Below are 21,109 nucleotides of genomic sequence, written 5' to 3'. Positions count from 1 at the left end.
CACAAAGTAATATTCAAAAAGTATGCTGGCTTACATATGAAAATATTTTATTAGCATAACAACTTAGTTGCAGGCTATAAAATAAACCCACATAAATCACCCTCATTTCTATATATTACCAACAAAGCCCAACAGCAAGAGATAGAAAGAGAAATTCTATTTAAACTTACTGTGGACATTATAAAATATTTAGGAGTCTACCTACCAAAATAAACCCAGGAACTCTAATGACACAATTACAAAACACTTTTCACACAAATAAAATCAGATCTAAATAACTGGAAAAACATCAGCTGTTCATGGGTAGGCCGAGCTAATAAAATAAAAATCACAATCCTACCTAAGCTAATTTACTTATTCAGTGCCATACCAATCAAACTACCAAAGAATTATTTTATAGAGTTAGAAAAAATAATAACAAGATTCATTTGGAAGAACAAAAGGTCCAGAATATCAAAGGAACTAATGAAAAGAAATTCAGGGGAACGTGGCTTAGCAATTCCAGATCTTAAATTGTATTATAAAGCAGCAATCATCAAAACTGCTTGGTACTGGCTAAGAAATAGAGTGGTGGATCAGTGGAATAGGTTAAATATGCAGGACACAGTAGTCAATGACTATAGTAATCTATTATTTGATAAGACCCCAGCTTCTGGGACAAGAACCCACTCTTTGAAAAAAACTGCTCGGAAAACAGGAAATGAGTATGGCAGAAACTAGGCATAGACCCAAATCTCACACCATATACCAAAATAAAGTCAAAATGGGTTCAGGACTTAGATATAAAGGCTGATACTATAAGCAAACTGGGAGAACAAGGAATAGTTTACCTATCAGATCCATGGAGAACAGAATTCATGACCAAACAGGAGATAGAGAACATTATGAAAAGCAAAATGGATAATTCTGATTACATTAAATTGAAAAGTTTTTGCACAAACAAAGCCAGTGCAACTAAGATTAGAAGGAAGGTAGAAAATTGGGAAAGAAACTTTATAATCAGTCTCTCTGATAAGGGCCTCATTTCTAAAATATATAGAGAATTAAGGCAAGTTTATAAGAATACAAGCCATTCCCCAACTGATAAATGCTTGAAGGATACGAACAGACAGTTCTCAGATGAAGAAATTAAAGCCATCTATAGTCATATGAAAAAATGCTCTAAGTCATTATTGATTAGAGAAATGCAAATCAAAACAACTCTGAGGTACCACATCACACCTATCAGATTGGTCAACATGACAAAACAGGAAAATGACAAATGTTGGAGAAGACATGGGAAAATTGGAACGCTAATGTATTGTTGGTAGAGTTGTGAAATGATCCAACCATTTTGGAGAACAATTTGGAGCTATGCCCTAAGGGCTATAAAAATGTGCATACCCTTTGATCCAGCAATAGCACTTCTAGGGCTATATCCCAAAGAGATCATACAAATGGGACAAGGACCCACATGTACAAAAATATTCATAGCAGCTCTCTTTGTGGTGACAAAGAATTGGAAATTGAGACGATGCCCATCAATTGGGGAATGGCTGAGCAAGTTGTGGTATATGAATGTAACGGAATACTATTGTGCTATAAGAAATGATGAACAGACTGACTTCAGAAAAACCTGGAAAGACTCATATAGTCTGATGCTGAGTGAAGTGAGAAGAACCAAGAGAACGTTGTTCACAATAACAGCCATGTTGTGCGATGACTAATATTGATAAACTTAATCCTTCTCAGCATTACAAGGATCTAAGACATCTCCAGAGGCCTCATGATGGAAAATGCTATCCACATCCAAAGAAAGAACTATGGAAGTTGAATTGCTATCATTTTTTTTTCTTCTGTTGAGTTTTGTTTCCTGTTTCTGATGGTTCCTCCTATGGGTTTTAATTTTTACTTACAACTTCACTAATGTGAAAATATGTTTAATAGGAATGTAAATGTATAGCCTATATCAGATTGTGCGCCATCTTGGGGAGGGTGGTGGGGAGGAAGGGAGAGAAAAATTTTAAACTCAAAAGCATATGTAAGTGATTGTTGATAAATCAAAATAAATTAATAAAATTTAAAAATACATATTTTATTAGGTACTACTACAGAGAATAAAATCCTCAAACATCTTATCATATCCCCAAATTCACACATATTTTTGCTCTATGTCCTCTAGAATCACAGTCTCAGAACTTGAAAGCTTTAGTGTAGTTGATCCCTCTCATTCCAATAAATAGGCTGGAATCACCAGGGTATTTTATACCTTAGTATCAGCTAGGTGTGGAGGTGGCTAGACCCGGCCTGGCCTGGAGTCAGGAAGATATCTTCCAGCGACCAAATTCAGCTTCAGACACTTACTAGCTGTGTGACCCTGGGCAAGTAACTTCACCCTGTTTGCCTCTGTTTCCTCATCTGTAAAATGAGCTGGAAAAAAAAATGGCAAACCACTCTAATATCTTTGCTAAGAAAACCCCAAATGAAATCATAGTCAGACAAGAATGAAAAATGATTAAACAACAACAACAAATCATGATTATACTGGTTTTATCTCATGCTTCTTAGTTTCAGATAAAGATTTACCCACAAAGTGATACCTCCACCCATCTCCTCAGGTTTTGTTTTTTGTTTTTTGAGGGCTTTCTTCCAAAGTGGTCCAGCAATGATGGATGGGAAGATGGACAGAAAAGTGGAAGGGGAAAAAAGTCCGATGAAGATTCTTTTTCCTTTATATGTACTTTGTTTTATAACTCTCGAATTCATTTATGATTCAGTATTCCGTCTTTGTGATGTCATTTTCCCCCAATCAGACTGCCACTCCTTAAGGGCAGAGACCCTGTCTTCTCTAAACTTTCTCTCTCCTAGTTCTTGAAACAGTACTTTTCATCTAGTAGGCCCTTAATAACTGTGCTCCTGATGATAACATATTCAGTTAGTGTTACCTATACTTCATATCTAACTGATAGTCTTTTTTTGTTACCATGTAGAAGATGAGGAAGGGGTGCCTCTCCCCAGAAATCATATCCTACCTCTCCATGAGCAACAGAGCCATTTCAGCAAAGCCTCATTTTATTGGAGTACTTTATTCAAACTGAGTGCATATATCACAAAGAGGGCTTGACAATTATCCTAGGTTACCCCTAAAATGTCGGATTGAATTGTTATGGTTATTATTACATAGTAATACATCCACTGGGAACTCCCTCCTACAAAAGTATTGTCTACGACTCAGAAATAAGTTCAGCATATTGCCCTTCCTTATGGGCTCTAAAGCGATTTTTAAAAATCACTCATTTGTCTTCTCGAAAACCCTTATATTACTTCAACATCTCCTCTGGATAATTAAATTTCCGAAGTATTACTACTTAGACTAATTCTGTTAAGGACTTCCCATCTCCTTGCACAATTCCAGCTGCGTTTCATTTTCCAGATCTGCTGGTCTATAGTTGGGCCCCATTACCCCCAGTATTTTGTATGGAACTTAACACCCACAGAGATTTCACATTACTTTGCTTGGCCGTAAGATTTTCATCCTGTTGTTTACGTTGTTGCTCTCCTAAACCGTTCCTTCGACTCTCTTTCTTAAATCAGTCTGGTAACTTAACTGGTAACTGGAAGGAAGCCCAGAAAAAAGGTTCCCCAAGTGCCCCCCCAATCTGAAAACAGTTCCATGGTTTTACATCTTTTCTAAATGTCACGTCTGTCCTTTAACCTCTATATAAGGATTTAGTTGGGGTTTCTAGTGATAAGCATTTTTTTTAACCTCCCCATACAAAGACCCCAGGTTGGAAAATCCTTGCAACAGGGGGGAAAAGAAAGCAATTCTTCAGCATCTGTCCCCGCGAAGACTTAGGGATGTTGGGGAAGGATATTTCAGTTGGTCCAGGCTGGCTGGTCCACCCTGTGAGTGGAGGGTCTCCCTGAAGTCTGCATCCCACCCCTCACCCCGGCCGCGGGAAGGCTCTGGGAACGCGGAGGGAGGGAGGGATGGGAAGAAGGCGGAGGGACTTGGGAGCTGGGACTGGACTTCCTCTCCCGATTCCGGAACTGTGCGCTAGGGAGAGGCAGAAACACGGAAACCCAACCTGCTCCTACGGTGAAAGCAGCCTTCGGCTGGCGACGCCTCCAAGCCGCCAGCTGGGAGGAGCTCGGGCTTGGGAGCGCAGCCCGGGGAAGCGCGCGGGGCTCCAGGCTGCAGCTGCCGGTGCCTCTGCTTCTTGGGCGCTGTTGCGCCCCTTTCTCTTTCCCTGCTCCCAGCCCGAGCCCCAGCCTCAGCCCAGTTGCGCTCCCTTCTCCCTAGTGAGCGGAGCCCGACGCGGGACTGCAGTCCCAGAGCGAAGCGACACCCCGCCTTCTCCCGGAGCCCACTGCAGTAGACGGGACGAAGGGGGTGGGAGTGAGGGCTGGAGGGGGCGGGCCAGGGCCAGGCCCGGTGGGGGGACGATGTGACCAGCGGAGCCGCTGGTGGGCGGGCAGGGGGCGGAGCCGTAAGGAGCCGCGGGATTCCGGGGCGAAGGGGCAGGGGCAGCAGCCCCGACGGGACAGAGGGGACGGCGGCAGCGGCGGCTGCGGGCGCAGCGAGAGGCGCGGAAGATGTGGCTGAAGCCGGAGGAGGTGCTGCTGAAGAACGCCCTGAAGCTCTGGGTCACCCAGAAGAGCAGCTGCTACTTCATCTTGCAGCGCCGGAGGGGCCACGGGGAAGGCAGCGGCCGCTTCACGGGTAAGCGGCGCGAGCCCAGGTGCTCTCGGGGCTCCGCAGGGAGAAGGTCGGACAGCCGGGCAAGGCCACTGCTGGGGTCGAGGGAGGGGGGAGCCCGACGGCCGGGCTGAGCAGCGGGTTGGGGACAAAAGAACGAGGGGGTAGCTTTGGAGGTCAGGAGAGGGAGCTTGGATACTGGGCAGACGGCGGAGCCCAGAGCGTTCCTAGCTAAATGGGACGACCCCCTGGAGGTTTCCCCCTCCTTGGGCTGCTGGGCACAGCTGGAGAAGGGGCATGTCGAACCTCTTCAGCTGGCACTGGTCAGCTACCACCTAGTTGCGAGTTATCGAGTTGGAGGTGAAGGAGTCACTGGGTGGTTCTTGGGATTGGGGATTTTCTTTCTAATTGCACTTGCAAAAACCGTTCTAGGCTGTGGTGTGAGAGGTCTGGCGGGTGGAAGGCTACGGGGGAAGCTAGGCGGCCCAACTTCATTAGAGAACTGCAGGAGGAAAACTGCCTTTGAGTAAACAAGAGTTTGATTGAGGGCCTGAGTTAGAGAGATAGGCTTTGTGTAGAAAGAAGCAGGAAATTCTGTTTCCACCTGTGCAGGTGCTTGGCGATAACCCTCGGGGATGGAGTGTGTGCAGTCTGCCCTAGGGCCATCCTTTGAGGAAGCCTGGGTTAGCGTCTGGGAAAGGGTAGCAGGGTTCCAGGTGGATACTTAACGGGGTAGGATCGTATCTGGTTCAGCCCAGCTAAGAAAACTGAGGAATTAGGTTCACCTACGAGGATTGCTAAACTTTTTTTGTGGGGGTGGCTCTTCGGGGAATGGGTAGCTCCAGACTCTCAGCTCTGTATGCCTCGATACAAGAGGTACTTGTGGGGTTATCACAATAGCGAGGGAGGGGAAGCTGGAGGAGTTACTGTACTGTCATTTCTAAATCCAGTCTTCCTGATTGCAAAATGAAACGGTTTAACTTTTTTTTTTTTGGCTTTAGTTTCCTCTAAGGGATGATCTCAGACAAAAAAATCTGGATTGTTAAAGTAGGAAAGAAATCCTAAATTAATACAATAGAAAGTAAACTCTTTGAGGACAGAGCACGATCGGTTGTTGGTTATTTTTTTTTAATCTGTCTCCAGCATCTAGCACAAAACCTTGAATTTAGAAGGTGATTACTAAACGTTTGCTGAAGAGACAAAGGTGTGTTAAGAAATGCCATATAAAAACCAAGGGAATTGGTCAACAAGTTTCATCAACTGGGATAACTGTAGGCACAGCTGTGTACTAGGTGCAGTAGGGAATGCAGGAGTAGTTTGAGTACTATAAAATATGTGAGAAAATGAGATAAAAAACTGTATGATTGGAAAGTTTTGTGATACAGGTATTCAGAGAAAGGAGTTAGCATTGTGGGTCAGAGTACTTTGCTTGTAGGGATGTGACTTAAACTGAGCCTCTAAAAATGAGTAGGAGTTGGATAGGTGGAGAAGATCAAGGATAGCATTCTAAATGGAGGAAAGGGATACTTTGGGTGTCATTGCTCTTGCCATGTGAGTGGGAGGTGTCAATGGGAAGAATGCTCTCTCTGAAGGAAGAGGATCAGGTTATTTGTATTGGAACATAAAGTTAGATGCTAGCTAGACACAGGAATTTAGATTTGATCAAAAAGAGTCATGGGCAGCTAGGTGGAGAAGTGGATAGAGTGCTTGGCCTAAAGTCAGAAAGACTCATCTTCCTGAGTTCAAATCTGGCCTCAGCCACTTACTAACTGTATGACCCTGGGCAAGTCTCTTAACCTAGTTTGCTTCAGTTTCCTCATTTGTAAAATGAGCTGGAGAAGGAAATGGAGGAGAAGTCTCTTTGCTAAGAAAACCCCAAATGAAATTACAAGTAGTCAGACATGACCAAAAAATGACTGAATAACAATAAAAATAAACTATTAGAGGGTCTTAAAGAGAAGAGTTCTTATCATTATTCAGAATGAATTTAAGGAGACAGGAAAGATTCGATTTGGGGAGACGTACTTTTTAGGATATATACTTGAATATCAGCTTGGAGTTAAGCATGATAGATCTTCAAGATTGGCAGGACACTCTGGATTTGAGTGAAATGGAAAGTTGAAAGTATCTGTTGAAACAAGAACTATTTGGGGAGGAGGGGTATGGGAGGGAGTCTATAAGACTTCCTGTTGGCTTATCAAGCTGTATATCATTGGGCACATTATAGGTTGTCCAGTAATTAATGATAGATTCAAAGCAGTTTTGATACATTAAGACCTCGTTCCATTTGATGTCATTGAATCCATTAGTGTTTCCCCAGGCCTGGGTTCTAATTGTTTCTTGATTATAACTGTGAGAACAGTCTAGTGAACCTAACAAGTGTAAGTGGTAATATTCTCTTAGGATCATAGATTTAGGGCTGGAAGGGACTGAGAAGACATCTAGTTCAATCTTCTCATTTTACAAATGAGAAAACTGGGGCCCAGAGAGATTGAGTGACTTTCCAAGGGTCATACAGCTAGTATGTATCAGAGAAAGGATTTGAACACAGGTCTTCCTGATTCCAAGTGCAGCACTCTATCCACCACACCTCACTTGTCCAACACACACACACACACACACACACACACACACACACACACACACACACACACACACACAATCCTAAAGAACAAAATAAAAAAAAACCCAGAGGCAGAGGGTGTTCAGGGTGTTGGCCCTAGGAATTGAAAGAACTCAGGTTTCCTGAGTTTAATTTCCTAGGGACACAGTGTACCTTGTTGACCTTAGTGGTGGCACAGAGCTTTTCAGTTTTATGCCATTCACTTGTAGATGTGAGACCATGAAACAAGTTGCATTTGTTTTGTAATTGGAAAGACCCTGAGTTATCAGGTCAGATTGTCCTTAAAGGGAACCTTATGCTCTAACACAGAGTAAGAGAAACATCACTGTTATGAAGGTTTGGGAAATCATAGGAGTTTAATCTGGTAACATTAGAGATCTCAGAAAGGAAAGAATACTCTGAATAAATTTTGAGAGAAATTCATTCTTTTAAACCCTAAAAATTTGGAGTAAGATGTTTGGAAAAATGAAATTTGAGAAATTCCTTGACTTTTGCAGAAAGTCAAGAGAGAAAGACACAGTTCAAGTAATACTATGGATAAAATATAGTAGACAATTGTGAAAAAAAACAAACCTGTACTATGGGCCTAGGAGCAGCTAGGTGGCCTGGAGTCAGGAAGACATGAGTTCACATCTGGCCACAGACACTTACCAGCTGTGTGACCCTGGATCATTTAACTCAGTTTGCCTCAGTTTCCTCATCTGTAAAATGAGCTAGAGAAGGAAATGGCAAACCACTCCAGTATCTTTGCCAAGAAAATCCGAATAGGGTCATGAAGAGTCGACCATGACTGAAAGAACTGAACAACATAGTCAGAAGACCTGGGTTTTAGTACTGATTCTGCCACTAGCTTCCTGTGACCTTGGACAAAGCGAGCTTCTATAAGCTTTAATTTCTCACCTGTAAAATGAGAGGGGTGGATGAAATAGTCTCTTAGGTCCCTTTTAGCTCCAGTCCTATAAGTCTTAATTTTTATATGGTGCTGAACTTTACTAAGGGATTATGGTAGGAAAGAGAGGAGAGTGTAGCCAGAGCAGGAGTGCTGGCCTGGAACAGAAATGGTGGGTTTGGAGATCAAGTAATAAATGAAGAATGGGTTTAGGAAAAGTAAGGCCTAGGGAGAAATAGAGAGATAAACGATTAGAGCTCTTGAACACAGAAGCAGAACACTTGAGGGGGATGATCATCCCATTCTTTTATAACCTTTACTTTTTCAAAAAAGGAAAAAATAGCAAGGGCTGGGGTAGGTGAAGAGGTAATAAACCTAATTCTTGTACTACTGGTACAGGCAACAGAATAAGTAAACTCATCTTTACCCTCCAGGGTTTAAGCTGCCTTGTTCCTAAATTTGAGGAATTCAAAGAGGTCAGTGACAGTCTTCATTTGTTTTTCCAGGTTCACACTCACCTTTGGGGCCAGGAGTGCTGCCAACTCCCTAGGTGTCAGTGAAAGTGTAGAAACACTTCTCCCTCACCTCATCAAGTATAAAACAAGTAGGTTTAGCATAAAAGAGGCAGTTAATCTCTAGGTCAATGTAAGTCAGTCCAGATAGACTCAATGATTCTCACTTGGACTGACCATACCAGTTATGGGTCAGACTTTTACCTTTGCTAAGCATGCCACTGTTCGAGGTTTTCAGAGTGCCAACATTAATGATGTGGGTGCATCCAAAGAGAAATAAACAACTATGCAATATTAAGTTGGCCATGGTACCAAGCCTAGTTGGACCCTTAAATAATTTTAAAGTTCAGGCTGCCCTGGGATTATAGGATGTGCTAAGAATGAGCATTTTGGAGAAAATAGAGAAATTAGTAGGTCATAATTTTCTTCTACCCCATCCATCTGGTTTACCACAACTATTTAAAATGTTTTATAAAAATGAAAGAGTTCGGGCTTCCACTTCCAGGAGCCAAGATGGCAGAGTAAAGAGGTAGTCAGTCTCACCCTCCCCTATCAATCTCTGAAAACATCACCCCCCAAAAAAAACCAAACGAACCCTGGAACAGCTGAACTAGAAGAAAGACAGGGAACAGTAGTGCAGCAGCCTAGCAAACAGGTCTCCCAGTGCCTCAGCAAAAATAAGGGAAGCAGCACTACAAAGGGCCCCAGGAGTATAAGCACCCTGCAGCATCCATCTGAAAGGAGCTGAAGAAAGCAACCTAAAGTCTTCATAAAGCCCCAGCCTTGCTGATTCCAACCCAACACCAGGTAAGCTGTCAGAACCCCAGGAAGAGATCCTGAAGCCCAGGTGGTAAGGCAGGCAAACACCAACACCTGGACCTCCAAGTGCCTCAGTGAGGGCGGGGGAGCTGGTGGAAACCAGCTCAGAAAACCACCAAGTGCCTCAGCACTCTACCTCAAAGGAATCTCCCAGGGCATTAGCAGAAAGAGGGAGGCAGCATTACAAGGGGCCCCAGGCAGATAAACACCCTGCAGCACCCATCTAAAAGGAGCTGAAGAAAGCTAAAGGAAAGGAAAAGCAGGCAACCTAGAATTGCCTGAAAGTTCCAGCCTTGCTGATTCCAGCCCAACTGAGGTAAGCTACCAGAACCCTACAGCTTCCAATTGCCAACATAAGAGGCCCCAGCACACAAAACCAGTGACCAAGACCTAGGCTCCCAACACAAGAAGCTTGGGTCAGTGCCCTCTGTTCCCCAGCAGGAGAGCTCAATCTCTTTAAAGGCCAGGGAATAAAAAAAACACCATGAGTAAAAAGAAACGTACCATAGATTCATATTATGAGAAGAGTGAAGATCAAGACAGAAATTCTGAAGAGGACAACATTGTCAACAAACCCACATCTGCAACATCAAAAGGGAATATGAACTGGTCTGAAGCCCAAAAAGCCTTCTTAGAAGAGCTCAAGAAGGATTTTAAAAGTCTAATGAGAGAGGTAGAAGAGTCCTTAAAAAATACAATTGGCCAATTGGAAAAAAAGTACACTGAAGAAAACAAGTCCCTAAAAAACACAATTGGCAAACTGGAAAAAAGTACACTGAAGAAAACAAATCCCTTAAAAATACAATTGGCCAATTGAAGAAGGAAGTACAAAAACTAACAGAAGAAAACAATCTGTTAAAAATTAGAATTGGACAAATGGAAACTAATGACTCTATGAGAGAGCAAGAATCAGTCAAACAGAAACAAAAAAATGAAAAAATAGATGAAAACTTAAAATACCTCATCAGTAAAACAACCAACCTGGAAAATCGATCCAGGAGAGACAATTTAAAAATTATTGGACTACCTGAAAATCATGATGAAAAAAAGAGCCTGGACAGTATCTTTCAGGAAATCATAAAGGAAAACTGCCCAGAAGTCCTAGAACCAGAAGGTAAAATAACCATAGAAAGAATACCACTCACCACCTGAAAGAGATCCCAAATTGACAAGCCAAGGAATATAATAGCAAAATTCCAAAATTACCAGATGAAAGAGAAGGTGCTGCAAGCAGCCAGAAAGAAACAATTTAAATATCATGGAACCACAGTCAGGATTACACAGGACCTTGCAGCTTCTACATTAAAAGACTGCAGGGCGTGGAACATGATATTCCTTAAGGCAAAGGAGCTTGGACTGCAGCCAAGGATCAACTACCCTGCAAAAATGAGCTTGATTTTTCAAGGGAGGAGATGGATGTTCAATGAAATAGGGGACTTCCAAACCTTCCTGATAAAAAGACCAGAGCTCAACAAAAAATTTAATCTTCAAGTACAAGATTCAAGAAAGACATAAAAAGGTAAATGGGACAGAAAGATACAAAATGTTGTTAATAAAGGTGGACTGTTTACATCCCTACAAGGGAAGATGACACTTGTAACTCTTGAGAATTGTATTGTTATTCCACCATGTTAAAGGAGTATACATAAAGGGGTGATATTAGTTGACTTTGATGTAATGATAAAAAAAAATCTAATCAAGTGGGTTAAATGAATCCAAGTAAGTGGATTAGTCTGATCTTAGAAAATGTACTGAGAAAGGAGGAGGCAGACAAGTAAATTATATTACAGGAAAAGACACAAAATCCTATTACAGCAGAGGGAAAGAAGGGAGGGGGGTGGGCATTGTTTGAACCTTACTCTCATCAGATTTGGCTCAATAAGGAAATAACATAATCAGTTAGGTATAGAAATCTAACTTGCCCTATAGGCAGTAGGAAGGAAAAGGGGAAAGAAAAGGGAGGAGGGATAGAAGGGAGGGAAGAATCTGTAAGGCTAAAAGGCGAGAAAAGGGAAAGGGAGGGGGAGGGACTGAGGGAGGCGGTGGTCAAAAGCAAAGCACTTGGGGCACCTAGGTGGCACAGTGAATAGAGCACCGGCCCTGAAGTCAGGAGGACCTGAGTTCAAATCTGGCCTCAGACCAAATGCTTGACACTTACTAGCTGTGTGACCCTGGGCAAGTCACTTAACCCCAATTGCCGAAAAAAAAAAACACTAGTGAGTAATTTTTACTTACAACTTCACTAATGTGAAAATACGTTTAGTAGGAATGTAAATGTATAGCCTGTGTAAGATTGTGTGCCGTCTTGGGGAGAGTGGTGGGGAGGAAGGGGGAGAAAAATTTTAAACTCAAAAGCATATGAAAGTGATTGTTGATAAATCAAAATAAATTAATAAAATTTAAAAAAAATGAAAGAGTTCTGTGCTCATCTATCAGAGACCAGGTCTGCCCTTTTGAGGACTTTCTTGCTTTTATCCTCTGGTGTTTTCAATATCTTCATTTCTGTGCCCTCTTATGGCTTGATGATATGAATTGATCTTTGGGCTATTTTCATAGCTGGAGATATTCTCTCCAGCAGTATAGATCATAACCCAACTCTGCTTGTCCATCCTTGTGAATCTTGCCATGTCTTCTGATAAATTTTCCATATGGTGTCCAGTCGATATTTTGTGTGCTGTCCTCAACTTGTTTTGATTTTGTAAGGATACCAGTGAAGCACAATTGGTTGTACATTGGCTCTGCATGACCACCTTATCTGATCTGGGTATTATACTTTTCTTTGACATCCGTTATACTTCTCCTTTATAATTTCTTGTTTTGAACATGTCATGGTCATCTTCACCATGCTTAACTCAATTCTTTCATTATTTTAGTATTCCAGGCAACTTCATTGGCAAAAAAAATATTTTTATTAAGAAGATGGGCCCTCAGTGTGTGGACTTATTTTGGTTGACTATGCTTATTTATTGATAATAGAGAACTTAAATTTTTTGTGGGGAGAGTTGTGTTGATATTGATATTGATAGAAACAAGAGGGGCTTTCTCGAAAGAATAAGAGCATCAGTTATGTTTTTTTAAAGATGCAGAAGAGCACAGAAAGAGATTCTGAAGGAAACAGAGACAAGTGCAACAGCTTTGAAACAAACTTGCTGAATTTATATCTGTTTTAAAGAAAAAAGGGGCAAGCTTTGTGTGGTAGAGATTTGTGGTATCACCTGTAAGCCTGTTTCTATTCTTCTTTTTATGTGGAAATGCTATTGTTTGCAGGTGTTTGTCAAGTTCAGAATATAAAAAAAATTAAAATTAAAATAGAAAAAACATGGGCCTTGGATTAAAAAAAAAAAAGCTTGAGCTCCTTGAAGGAACTTGCAACTTCCCAAAGGCAATAAAGCTCTCTTTTTCTCTTGTTCAATTCTGGAATCACTTCCTTTGATTAATATGATTTCCAATAAATTATGACCAAGTTTGTTGTAATTTAGATCAGTGATATCAAACTCAAATAGGAGTGAGGGTCACTAAATTGTACATAAGGATCCCTGTGGGGTACAGATTGATTTAGTTTTAAAATGTAATATTATCTGTGTTTTATTGTATTTGTTTATTTTGTTAAGTCCATATTACATTTTAATCTGGTTCACCACCACCCCCTCCACACCTCCAAGTGTTGTGGACTGCATGTTTGACCCCTCTGATTTGGATGATTTCTTAAACATTTAAAAAAAAATGTGGCAAAGTAACATGAAGTGGCATAGTGATAAGGAAAGAAGCAACATGGGGACTGAGTCCTAACCTTCTGTACACACTGGCTTCATTGTGTTACCCTGGGCAAGTCACCCATACTCAGTGTCCCAGATTACTCTCTCAGATTATAGATTGCAAATGGAGTAGAAACAAGTGCAAAAAAATTCTCTCCATTGATTATTTAAATCACAGGTCTTTCTGAACTAAACAATTCATCCCTGGGCCCTATAATAGTGCTTTCTTACATATGACATATTGCATTTCATTTGAATGTAGTAAGAGTAATGTACTCATGATTATCTAATAAAAATGATCTAATAAAACTCACTGATTTTCTCAGTTAATCAGTCTTCTTGTAGCATTTAACAGGGTTGACCCTACTTTCACAGCTCTTGGGGTTTTCCTGATGTTGCTTTCTCTTGGTTCTCCTCCTGTTCCTCAGTGTCTTTTGTCTTTTACTCCTGTAACTGGAGGTGGATCCTCAGTTTCTATCCTGGACTCTCGTCTATACATAAATCTAACCTTCGTCTTTCTCGGTGGTATTTTGAATTATATGTCCCATTGGTATCAGTAGGATAACAATAGGTATCAATACATCCAAAACAGAACTCTATCTCCTCTCCCATCCTCCAATCTACCCTGTTTCATACCTCTCCATTTCTGTTGAAGGCAATGCCATCCTTCCAGGCACTCACTCTTCTTTTTTCCTTATAGCCCCATGTCCAATCAGTCATCAAGTCTTGTTTATTCTATCTCCACAACATTTTCTCACATCTGTTCCCTTTCCTCCACTTACATGACAACCACCCTTGTTTTGGTCCTTATTACATCTCTCCTGGACTGTTAAAATAGCTTTCTTAATTGGTCTCCCATTCTCCAGACTCTCTTGTCTTCAATCCATCTCTCCCCACAGTTGCCAAATATTCCTAAAGCACTGGCCTGAGTCACTTCCCTGCTTCAATAAGTTCTAATGGTTCCCTGTTGTCTCCAGGGTAAAATGCAAACTCCTCCTTTGGCCATTAAAAGTCTTTAATCTGACTCCAGCCTACCTTTCCAGATTTCTTACACAGTATTTCCCTTTACACACTCATAACTTCCAGCCAAACTGGACAGTTTGCTGTTGCTCACGCATGACATTCCAACTTCTCTCACTGTATCTTTGCATTGCCTGGAATGCATTCCCTCCCCATTTCTGCCTTTTAACAATACCTTGTTGTTCTTTTTCTCAAAGCTCAGCTTTTTTTTTTTTTGCTTATTCTTTTCCCACACCCCAGATGCTAGTCCCTACCTCTTAATATTACTTTGTATTTACTTTCTTACTAATCTTAAGAATTTGTGAACATAGTATCCCCTTCACTCCAGCAGAATGTAACCTCTTTGAGGGCAGGGGCTGTTTTGATTTTGTCTTTGTTTTCCCACCCTAGCATAATACCTATGATACAGGTTGTTGTTGTATGTCCTTTGTTTTCAAAGAGGACCAATGACACCTGACTATTCGTCTTTACACCATATGGGTACATATTAAATAGGCATTTAAAAACTTCTTGTTTGATTAATTTATGCCATGATAATAATCCAGTTGAGGTGGAAAGAATCTTAGAGGTTATCTAGCCAGACCTCTCATTTCCTTGATGATGAAACTGAGACCAGAGATATTGAAGTGACTTCTCCAAGCAACGTGTGTGTGTGTGTGTGTGTGTGTGTGTGTGTGTGTATATGTATATATATATATATATATATACACACACACACACACACACATACATATATATGTGTAAATAGATACAGAAATATACATACATATATACACACACACACACATATATAAATAGATACAGAAATATACATACATATATAGATATAGATATATTGAAGTAGGGATTGGTCCTCTGATTCCTCATTCAACACTCTTTCCACTGTACCACATTCTGAGTAGGTGATATAGATTTCATCGTATGCCCTAAGGCACGTAACATTTCCAAAGAGAAATGTTTTATTGTAGGCTTGGGTCATCAGGTTTATTTGCTATGCTTGTGATAATCATAAGCTAACAGACCACAATGAAGCTAATTCTAGCATGATAATTGTCTTTTTTTGAACTATCTGTTGCAAAGGATGAAGAAGTAGAGAAATTGAATGAAAACTAGCTTGGAAGACCTTTTCAGGTATACCTTACTTTGATGGATCTGTGATCCTAATGATAAGAGTACTCCTATAGTGTGAGGAATGGAATCCTCTTCATCCTGTGGGGCTTTTGCCCATGTTTCCTCCATAGAGGCTTCCTCCAATGTGTTTGGGGAGGGGGCAGGCCTTCTACATCTCTTAACATTGTAAATCCACCAGAGGAGCACACAGACTTTGCATTACTTATCCTTTAGTCTGGCAGGGAAACCAGAAGAGTTCAGGTAAGTTCCTGCATCTACTCTTTTGTCTCAGCTCCATCCTTCACGCTTATTCCTTAGTCTTGCTATATGCTTTCATCTCACCACCTTTTGCATTTATGTATCACTCTGGTAGAGTTTTCACTAATTTTTCTGTATTTTTCTTCAATACTTATGTGTGTCAGCCTGCTCATGCCCATTATGTGCCTCTCCAAGGACTTTTGGGAGACCCACAACTCTAAATCTTTGGTGACTATGGTATTCCATTACTCACTGCCACCTAGCATCACCAGAAGAATATTGATGTTAAAAGGGTGGACTTTTCTACTATACAATTTCCCAAAGGCAATCCACCCTTCTTTCTTCCTCTTATTCAACTCTGGGTCCACTGTCTGTGCAAGACAGATATATTGATATATCCACTCTATGGTTTGCTTGTCCAATTGCAATAACATAGTCTGAGCAAGTAGGTACTCTTCATTCACTTGGATATTTTCTCTGTAGATAATTAAGGTGAAATCTTTATGTGATTATGGCTCTCTGTGTTCCAGGGCTAGATTTAATCAGTATAATATCATCTGCAAAAAGAAGCATCTGGAGTGCCTCAGTATCTATAGGGAATTCTTTTTTCATCTGGACTGTTCTGGACAGCTTCCATGACAGTGGCAAATACCTTTTGACAAATGTGTCTTCCTTGTTTTATACCTAGATTGATGTTAAAAATCAGAGAATTGTTGAATAAACTTATCTCTTATGTCTTTCAGGGAATGTTGTATGGTTGTAATATGTGCATGAGTGATGAGTAGGGTTGGAAATATGTAGGTGGCAAAAGATTTTTAAAGATATATAGGGGTGTCCAAGAGCAGCTAAGTATTTGAAGACCTGTAGTCTTTTAAATTCTAAAGCCTAATAGGGAGCAATGGATGAACATAGAAATCTTCGTTTAGCATTGCTAATCTAGAGGTACTGCTATTTTTGTATTCTGGTGGACAAAGGAACACTTTAAAAAAAATGAAACTGATGACTCTTTCACTCCTGGTACAAACATTTTCTATAATCATTTTTGTATGTTAACAAAAAAAAACCAAATAGCATTCTGCATATTTGAGCAACTCCTCAAATTAGGAGAGACCTATAATTGCAGAATAAGATTTGTTACGATATAGCTCATGTTTCTACTACACTTAAAGGGGTGATTGACATAGATTATTTCATTTTATCCTTACAGCAACCCTGTAAGGTAAGGTACCACAAATTCTACTAACCCCATTTTATACATGAGAAAACTAAGGAAGTTGAGTGACCTGCACAAGTGACAAACTTGTAAGTGGTAGACCTAGGTATGAACCAAGGTCCTCTGACTCTGATTCCAGTTTTCTCATTTCTTTATTCTTCCTGTAATAGGGAAAATTCACAATCTTAGAATTGAGAAAGATTTTTCCCCTAGTGTTGAAGTTGGAAGTTTTGTTTTTAATGTATGGAATTAAGATAGCAGAAGGCATGCAGGAACCAGTTGTATCTTTTATTTGGAGATGCCCCACTCTAGTTCTGCTTGATTCTATTTAGCATCACGGTGGTAATAATAATTCTTATTAATAACAGTAGAAATTTACATAGTAGTTTAAGGTTTGTGAAGCAAAAATGTACATTATTTCATTTGAATTCTCCAAAACCTCATGAGATTAGCTACCAAAGGTACAAGTAGTATCATTCCCACTTTACAGCTAAGGAAACTGAGGCTCAAAGAAATTAAGTAATCTGCCCATGGTTACACAGCTTATAAATGTGTGAGGAAAAATTCCTAGCTCTAGGTTTAGCTTTCTATCCCTTATGCTGACTGTTCCTCGTAGAGTAATTTGTGCTCTGTGCCAACAGACACACATTCTTGTAGCTAACTGGTGATAAAGTAAGGCCAGTAATTTCTAAGAAAACCAGAATCATTTCCCCAATAGAATTAACAGCCATAAGTTTTGTTTATTACCCATCACCACTTCAATCTGAAATTTATCTATTTTTGTTCTTCACCTCTTGTCCTATGGGAGGTATGCAGTGCATGAAAACAAAACAAATACACTTTAAAAATATAATCTCCTCCAGGGTCTATTCTGGCTGTTCTAGACAAAGAATGACTAATACATTGTGGGCACTCAATAAATATTGATGAAAAAAACCTTAAGCCTAGGCTTGTTTTGTTTTTAAAATCAAATTCCTCAGTATTTCTTCACCTTTTTGTTTCTCTTATTTAAAAAGTTTCTTGTCACTAAGAAAATTACTTGTGGATAGATTGAACTGAAAAATAATAGAAACTGTGCTAGCCATTCAAAGTATATGGAAAGTATATAGGCACCTTAGAAAATTGTGACATTCAACTGTATTTTTTTTTTTCGTACAAAGCACTCATTTTCCATTGATCTGCCTGGTGGTGAAAAAAAAAAATTGGATTTGGAGTCAGACCTGGCTGTGTTACTACTGTGTGATGTTGTGTAAAAGTCACAAGCTCTCTGAGCCAATTTCTTATCTATCAAATAAAAGGATTTAGACTAGTTTTTCTCTCTGAGTTCCCTTATAGTGCTAATTCCTATGATTTAAGTTTCTCTATCATTACCCTTCCCTTAATATAGTTAGTTGAACTGTTTCTTCCAAGTTCGGCTTAGCTTTAGGAGTAGGAAGATATTTTAGTTGAAAACATGAGACAAAGGAGTCTAGTAAGCTTGTTTGACACAATTAAAGACACCAAATTAGAGAATATGATTTAAGAGGAGATAGTTGAGTCCATGAGGGCCTCAGTTTACAAATTACTCTTCAAAAGATTTGGTTTTCTTTTCATCAGAAGATGAATTTATATTCTTCACTCTATTGTTACACTACTGGGGTTTTTTTTGGGGTGTGCCAAGATATTTTTCCTTTTTGTACCTATTTAATATTCAATAAGATAAACATATTATGTGGAAGACAAGGGCACATTATAATTATTTAGAGGATTTTGTCCTGCTTCTGTGGAAAATGTTCTTCAAAAAAGATAAAATATCTTTTAAAAAACTTTTAATATGCAGTATGTCCTCCCTCTGCCACATCACATTTTATGCAATTTGGCATTGAGTTCACAAGATTTTTGGCACATATTCTTTAGTTTTTCTCATGAAACTACACTTTTATTTTTGACAAAATCCATTTTCCCAAGACTAACCTTAATTATAGCCTGTTGACTCTTGAAATTTTAATTATTTTTAAAGAAACAAGTATTTATTTTCTCTCCAACACCCCCTCGGAAAAAAATAGAAAAAGAAACTCTTACAAAAATATATGTAGTAAGACAAAACAGATTCCTTCATTGGCCATGTCCAAAAATATATGTCTCCCTCTGCTTCTTGAATCCGTCATCACTCTGTCAAGAGGTGCATAACATTCTTTATCATCAGTCCTCTGGAACTGTGTTTCACACCACCCATTTCCCAACATTAGAATCCTCTGTGGTGCATTTCTGTGAGGACATGGATGAGAGTCACACAGGATGGGCAGGCATGAATGGGTTTTGATCTATATCACTGGAACACCCACATTGAAATGACAGATTGTAGTTGGAGCCTCTTCTAAGCCTCCAGGTACTGAAGGCTTTTTCTGAATCCATTTGTGATTCCTTTTCATGCTGCCTGTTTGTACCACACTGCTTGCTATGGAATGGGGAAGGGCATTAGGGACTTGATTGTTAGATGACAGTTGAAGCTCCAATGCCTAGAGAACTCTGATTATCACCACATGATTCCTCTATTTATACCAGGAATGAAAAGCATTCCTCTCTTCCCCTCATTTCCTCTCCTCTACCCTTTCTTTCCCCTCCACTCCTTTCCCTTCCCATTCCCTCCCCTCCTTCCCTTTCCCATTCCCTCCCCTTCTTCCCTTTCCCCTTCCCTCCCCTCCTTTTCCTTCCCATCCCCTCCCTTTCCCTTATCTCCCTTCCCCTCTCTTTTCCTTTTTAGCCCTTATCATTTACTATTAGGAAATCTGTTCCTTGTTCTTTTTAAACTTTCTGTGCTTGGAATACTTATCACCCAGTGTCTGCTAACTTCTTCATGATATATAATGATACAAGCTTCTGGGGGTTATAATTCCCAAATAGAACATGCTCCTTTTATGTCTATTTTTAGAAATTGGATTGTAACACTTTTGGGCATATTTTTCTGATACATTTATAGTCACTTTTATTAATATTAGTAGTTATTTAGATATAACCTATGCACCATCCCTCATTACAAAACAGGCAACAACTTTTTTTTTTCATTATTCTGAGTTTGGGACTATTTAAGATGGTTGAGATTGCAAGGAGTTTGAGGGATAGAAGGGTAGCTACAAATGTGTATTAGACAAAACCAAAGATGATCTGGATAGATCCTATCAGATGGTAGTGCTAGCTCACTGGAGTTGGAGTTGGCTTGCCTGCCAGAGACCACGCATAGGCTCATTATCATTGCTTGCTGACAGGTTTTCTGCATGATCATTTTTGAGTTACCGGCTATGGGAGTTAGTGGCATGCTCCTCTTCCTTGAGTCACTTTATTTCTCTTCACTGCACTCCCCCACCCCACTACATACATGATATACCAGAAGAAAAGGTGTTGGAATCCTCACAACTTACATGTAAGATAGTTACCACTGTTTTTAGAAATAATTTTGTTGTTTTAAATTATTCTCTTTACACGAATCTTGTCACACAAAGTGTACAATACTACTATTATTTGGGACAGTCTCTCCCAAGACATGGGAGAAAACATGATACATGAACTAAGAGGTTAGGTGAGAATTTCAATGCTAACAATTTTTTTCCCTTGGAAAATATCAAGTATAAAATAGTGTGGATATAAAAATACTAGTTTAGTATTTGAATTAATGTGAAAATAACTTTAGTTTTCTCTTTTGCTCTAAAACTTCTCTGACTTTCCCCTTTATCCCAGGAGCAGGCTGCTTGGAGGAAGGATTATTTCATTGTTGTGTTGGCATCCCCAGCACCAAATACAGTGCATTACACATAATACACACTTAAGAAGTGCTAGTTGATTAATAAAATATCGCTGGGCCAGTATTTATTGATTCCATCAGTGTATTTCGAGTCTAAAAGTGTGTGGCTGAACTAGAGTAAGTGTACTAATTGAAAAAGGGAAGCATGTTATGTGTTTGTGTGTGCAAAATACAAATGTGCATATGTACATGCGGGGCAGCTAGGTGGCTCAGTGGATAGAGTGCTAAGCCTGGGGTTCCCAACTCATTTCCTGAGTTCAAATCTGACCTCAGCCATTTACTTGCTCTGTGATTCTCTAAACCACTTCAATGTCTTTGGCAAGAAAACCCAAATGGCATTGGGGGTAGCTGGGTGGCATAGTGAATAGAGCTCCAGCCCTGGAGTCAGGAAGTCCTGAGTTCAAATCCAGCCTCAGGTACTTACTAGCTGTGTGACCTTGGGCAAGTCACTTAA

At 40.0% G+C, this 21,109-nt stretch overlaps 1 protein-coding gene and 1 long non-coding RNA gene across 2 annotated transcripts in view; one reads left to right on the top strand and one right to left on the bottom strand.

The window, feature by feature from the left end:
* Positions 1-2,053: 2,053 nt before the first annotated feature.
* Positions 2,054-4,373, bottom strand: LOC144454451 (uncharacterized). The gene is made up of 2 exons (XR_013482831.1): positions 4,068-4,373; positions 2,054-2,409 (listed from the first exon to the last, which is right to left on the bottom strand). It is a non-coding gene; the product is annotated as an uncharacterized LOC144454451 (long non-coding RNA).
* A 99-nt stretch (positions 4,374-4,472) lies between these two features.
* TBC1D8 (TBC1 domain family member 8) overlaps positions 4,473-21,109 on the top strand; it is a 132,979-nt gene continuing 116,342 nt past the window's right edge. Inside the window, 1 exon segment of the mRNA XM_020992866.2 lies at positions 4,473-4,702. Within this exon segment, the coding sequence (XP_020848525.1) occupies positions 4,576-4,702 (127 nt within the window). The 5' untranslated portion in view covers positions 4,473-4,575.

This window comes from Phascolarctos cinereus, unplaced genomic scaffold, assembly GCF_003287225.1.
Source record: "Phascolarctos cinereus isolate Bilbo 61053 unplaced genomic scaffold, phaCin_HiC Scaffold_726;HRSCAF=1367, whole genome shotgun sequence".
NCBI classification, from domain to species: Eukaryota; Metazoa; Chordata; class Mammalia; order Diprotodontia; family Phascolarctidae; genus Phascolarctos; species Phascolarctos cinereus.
The sequence above is the reverse complement of the archived record's forward strand: the minus strand, read 5'-3'. Positions and strand labels throughout refer to the sequence as shown.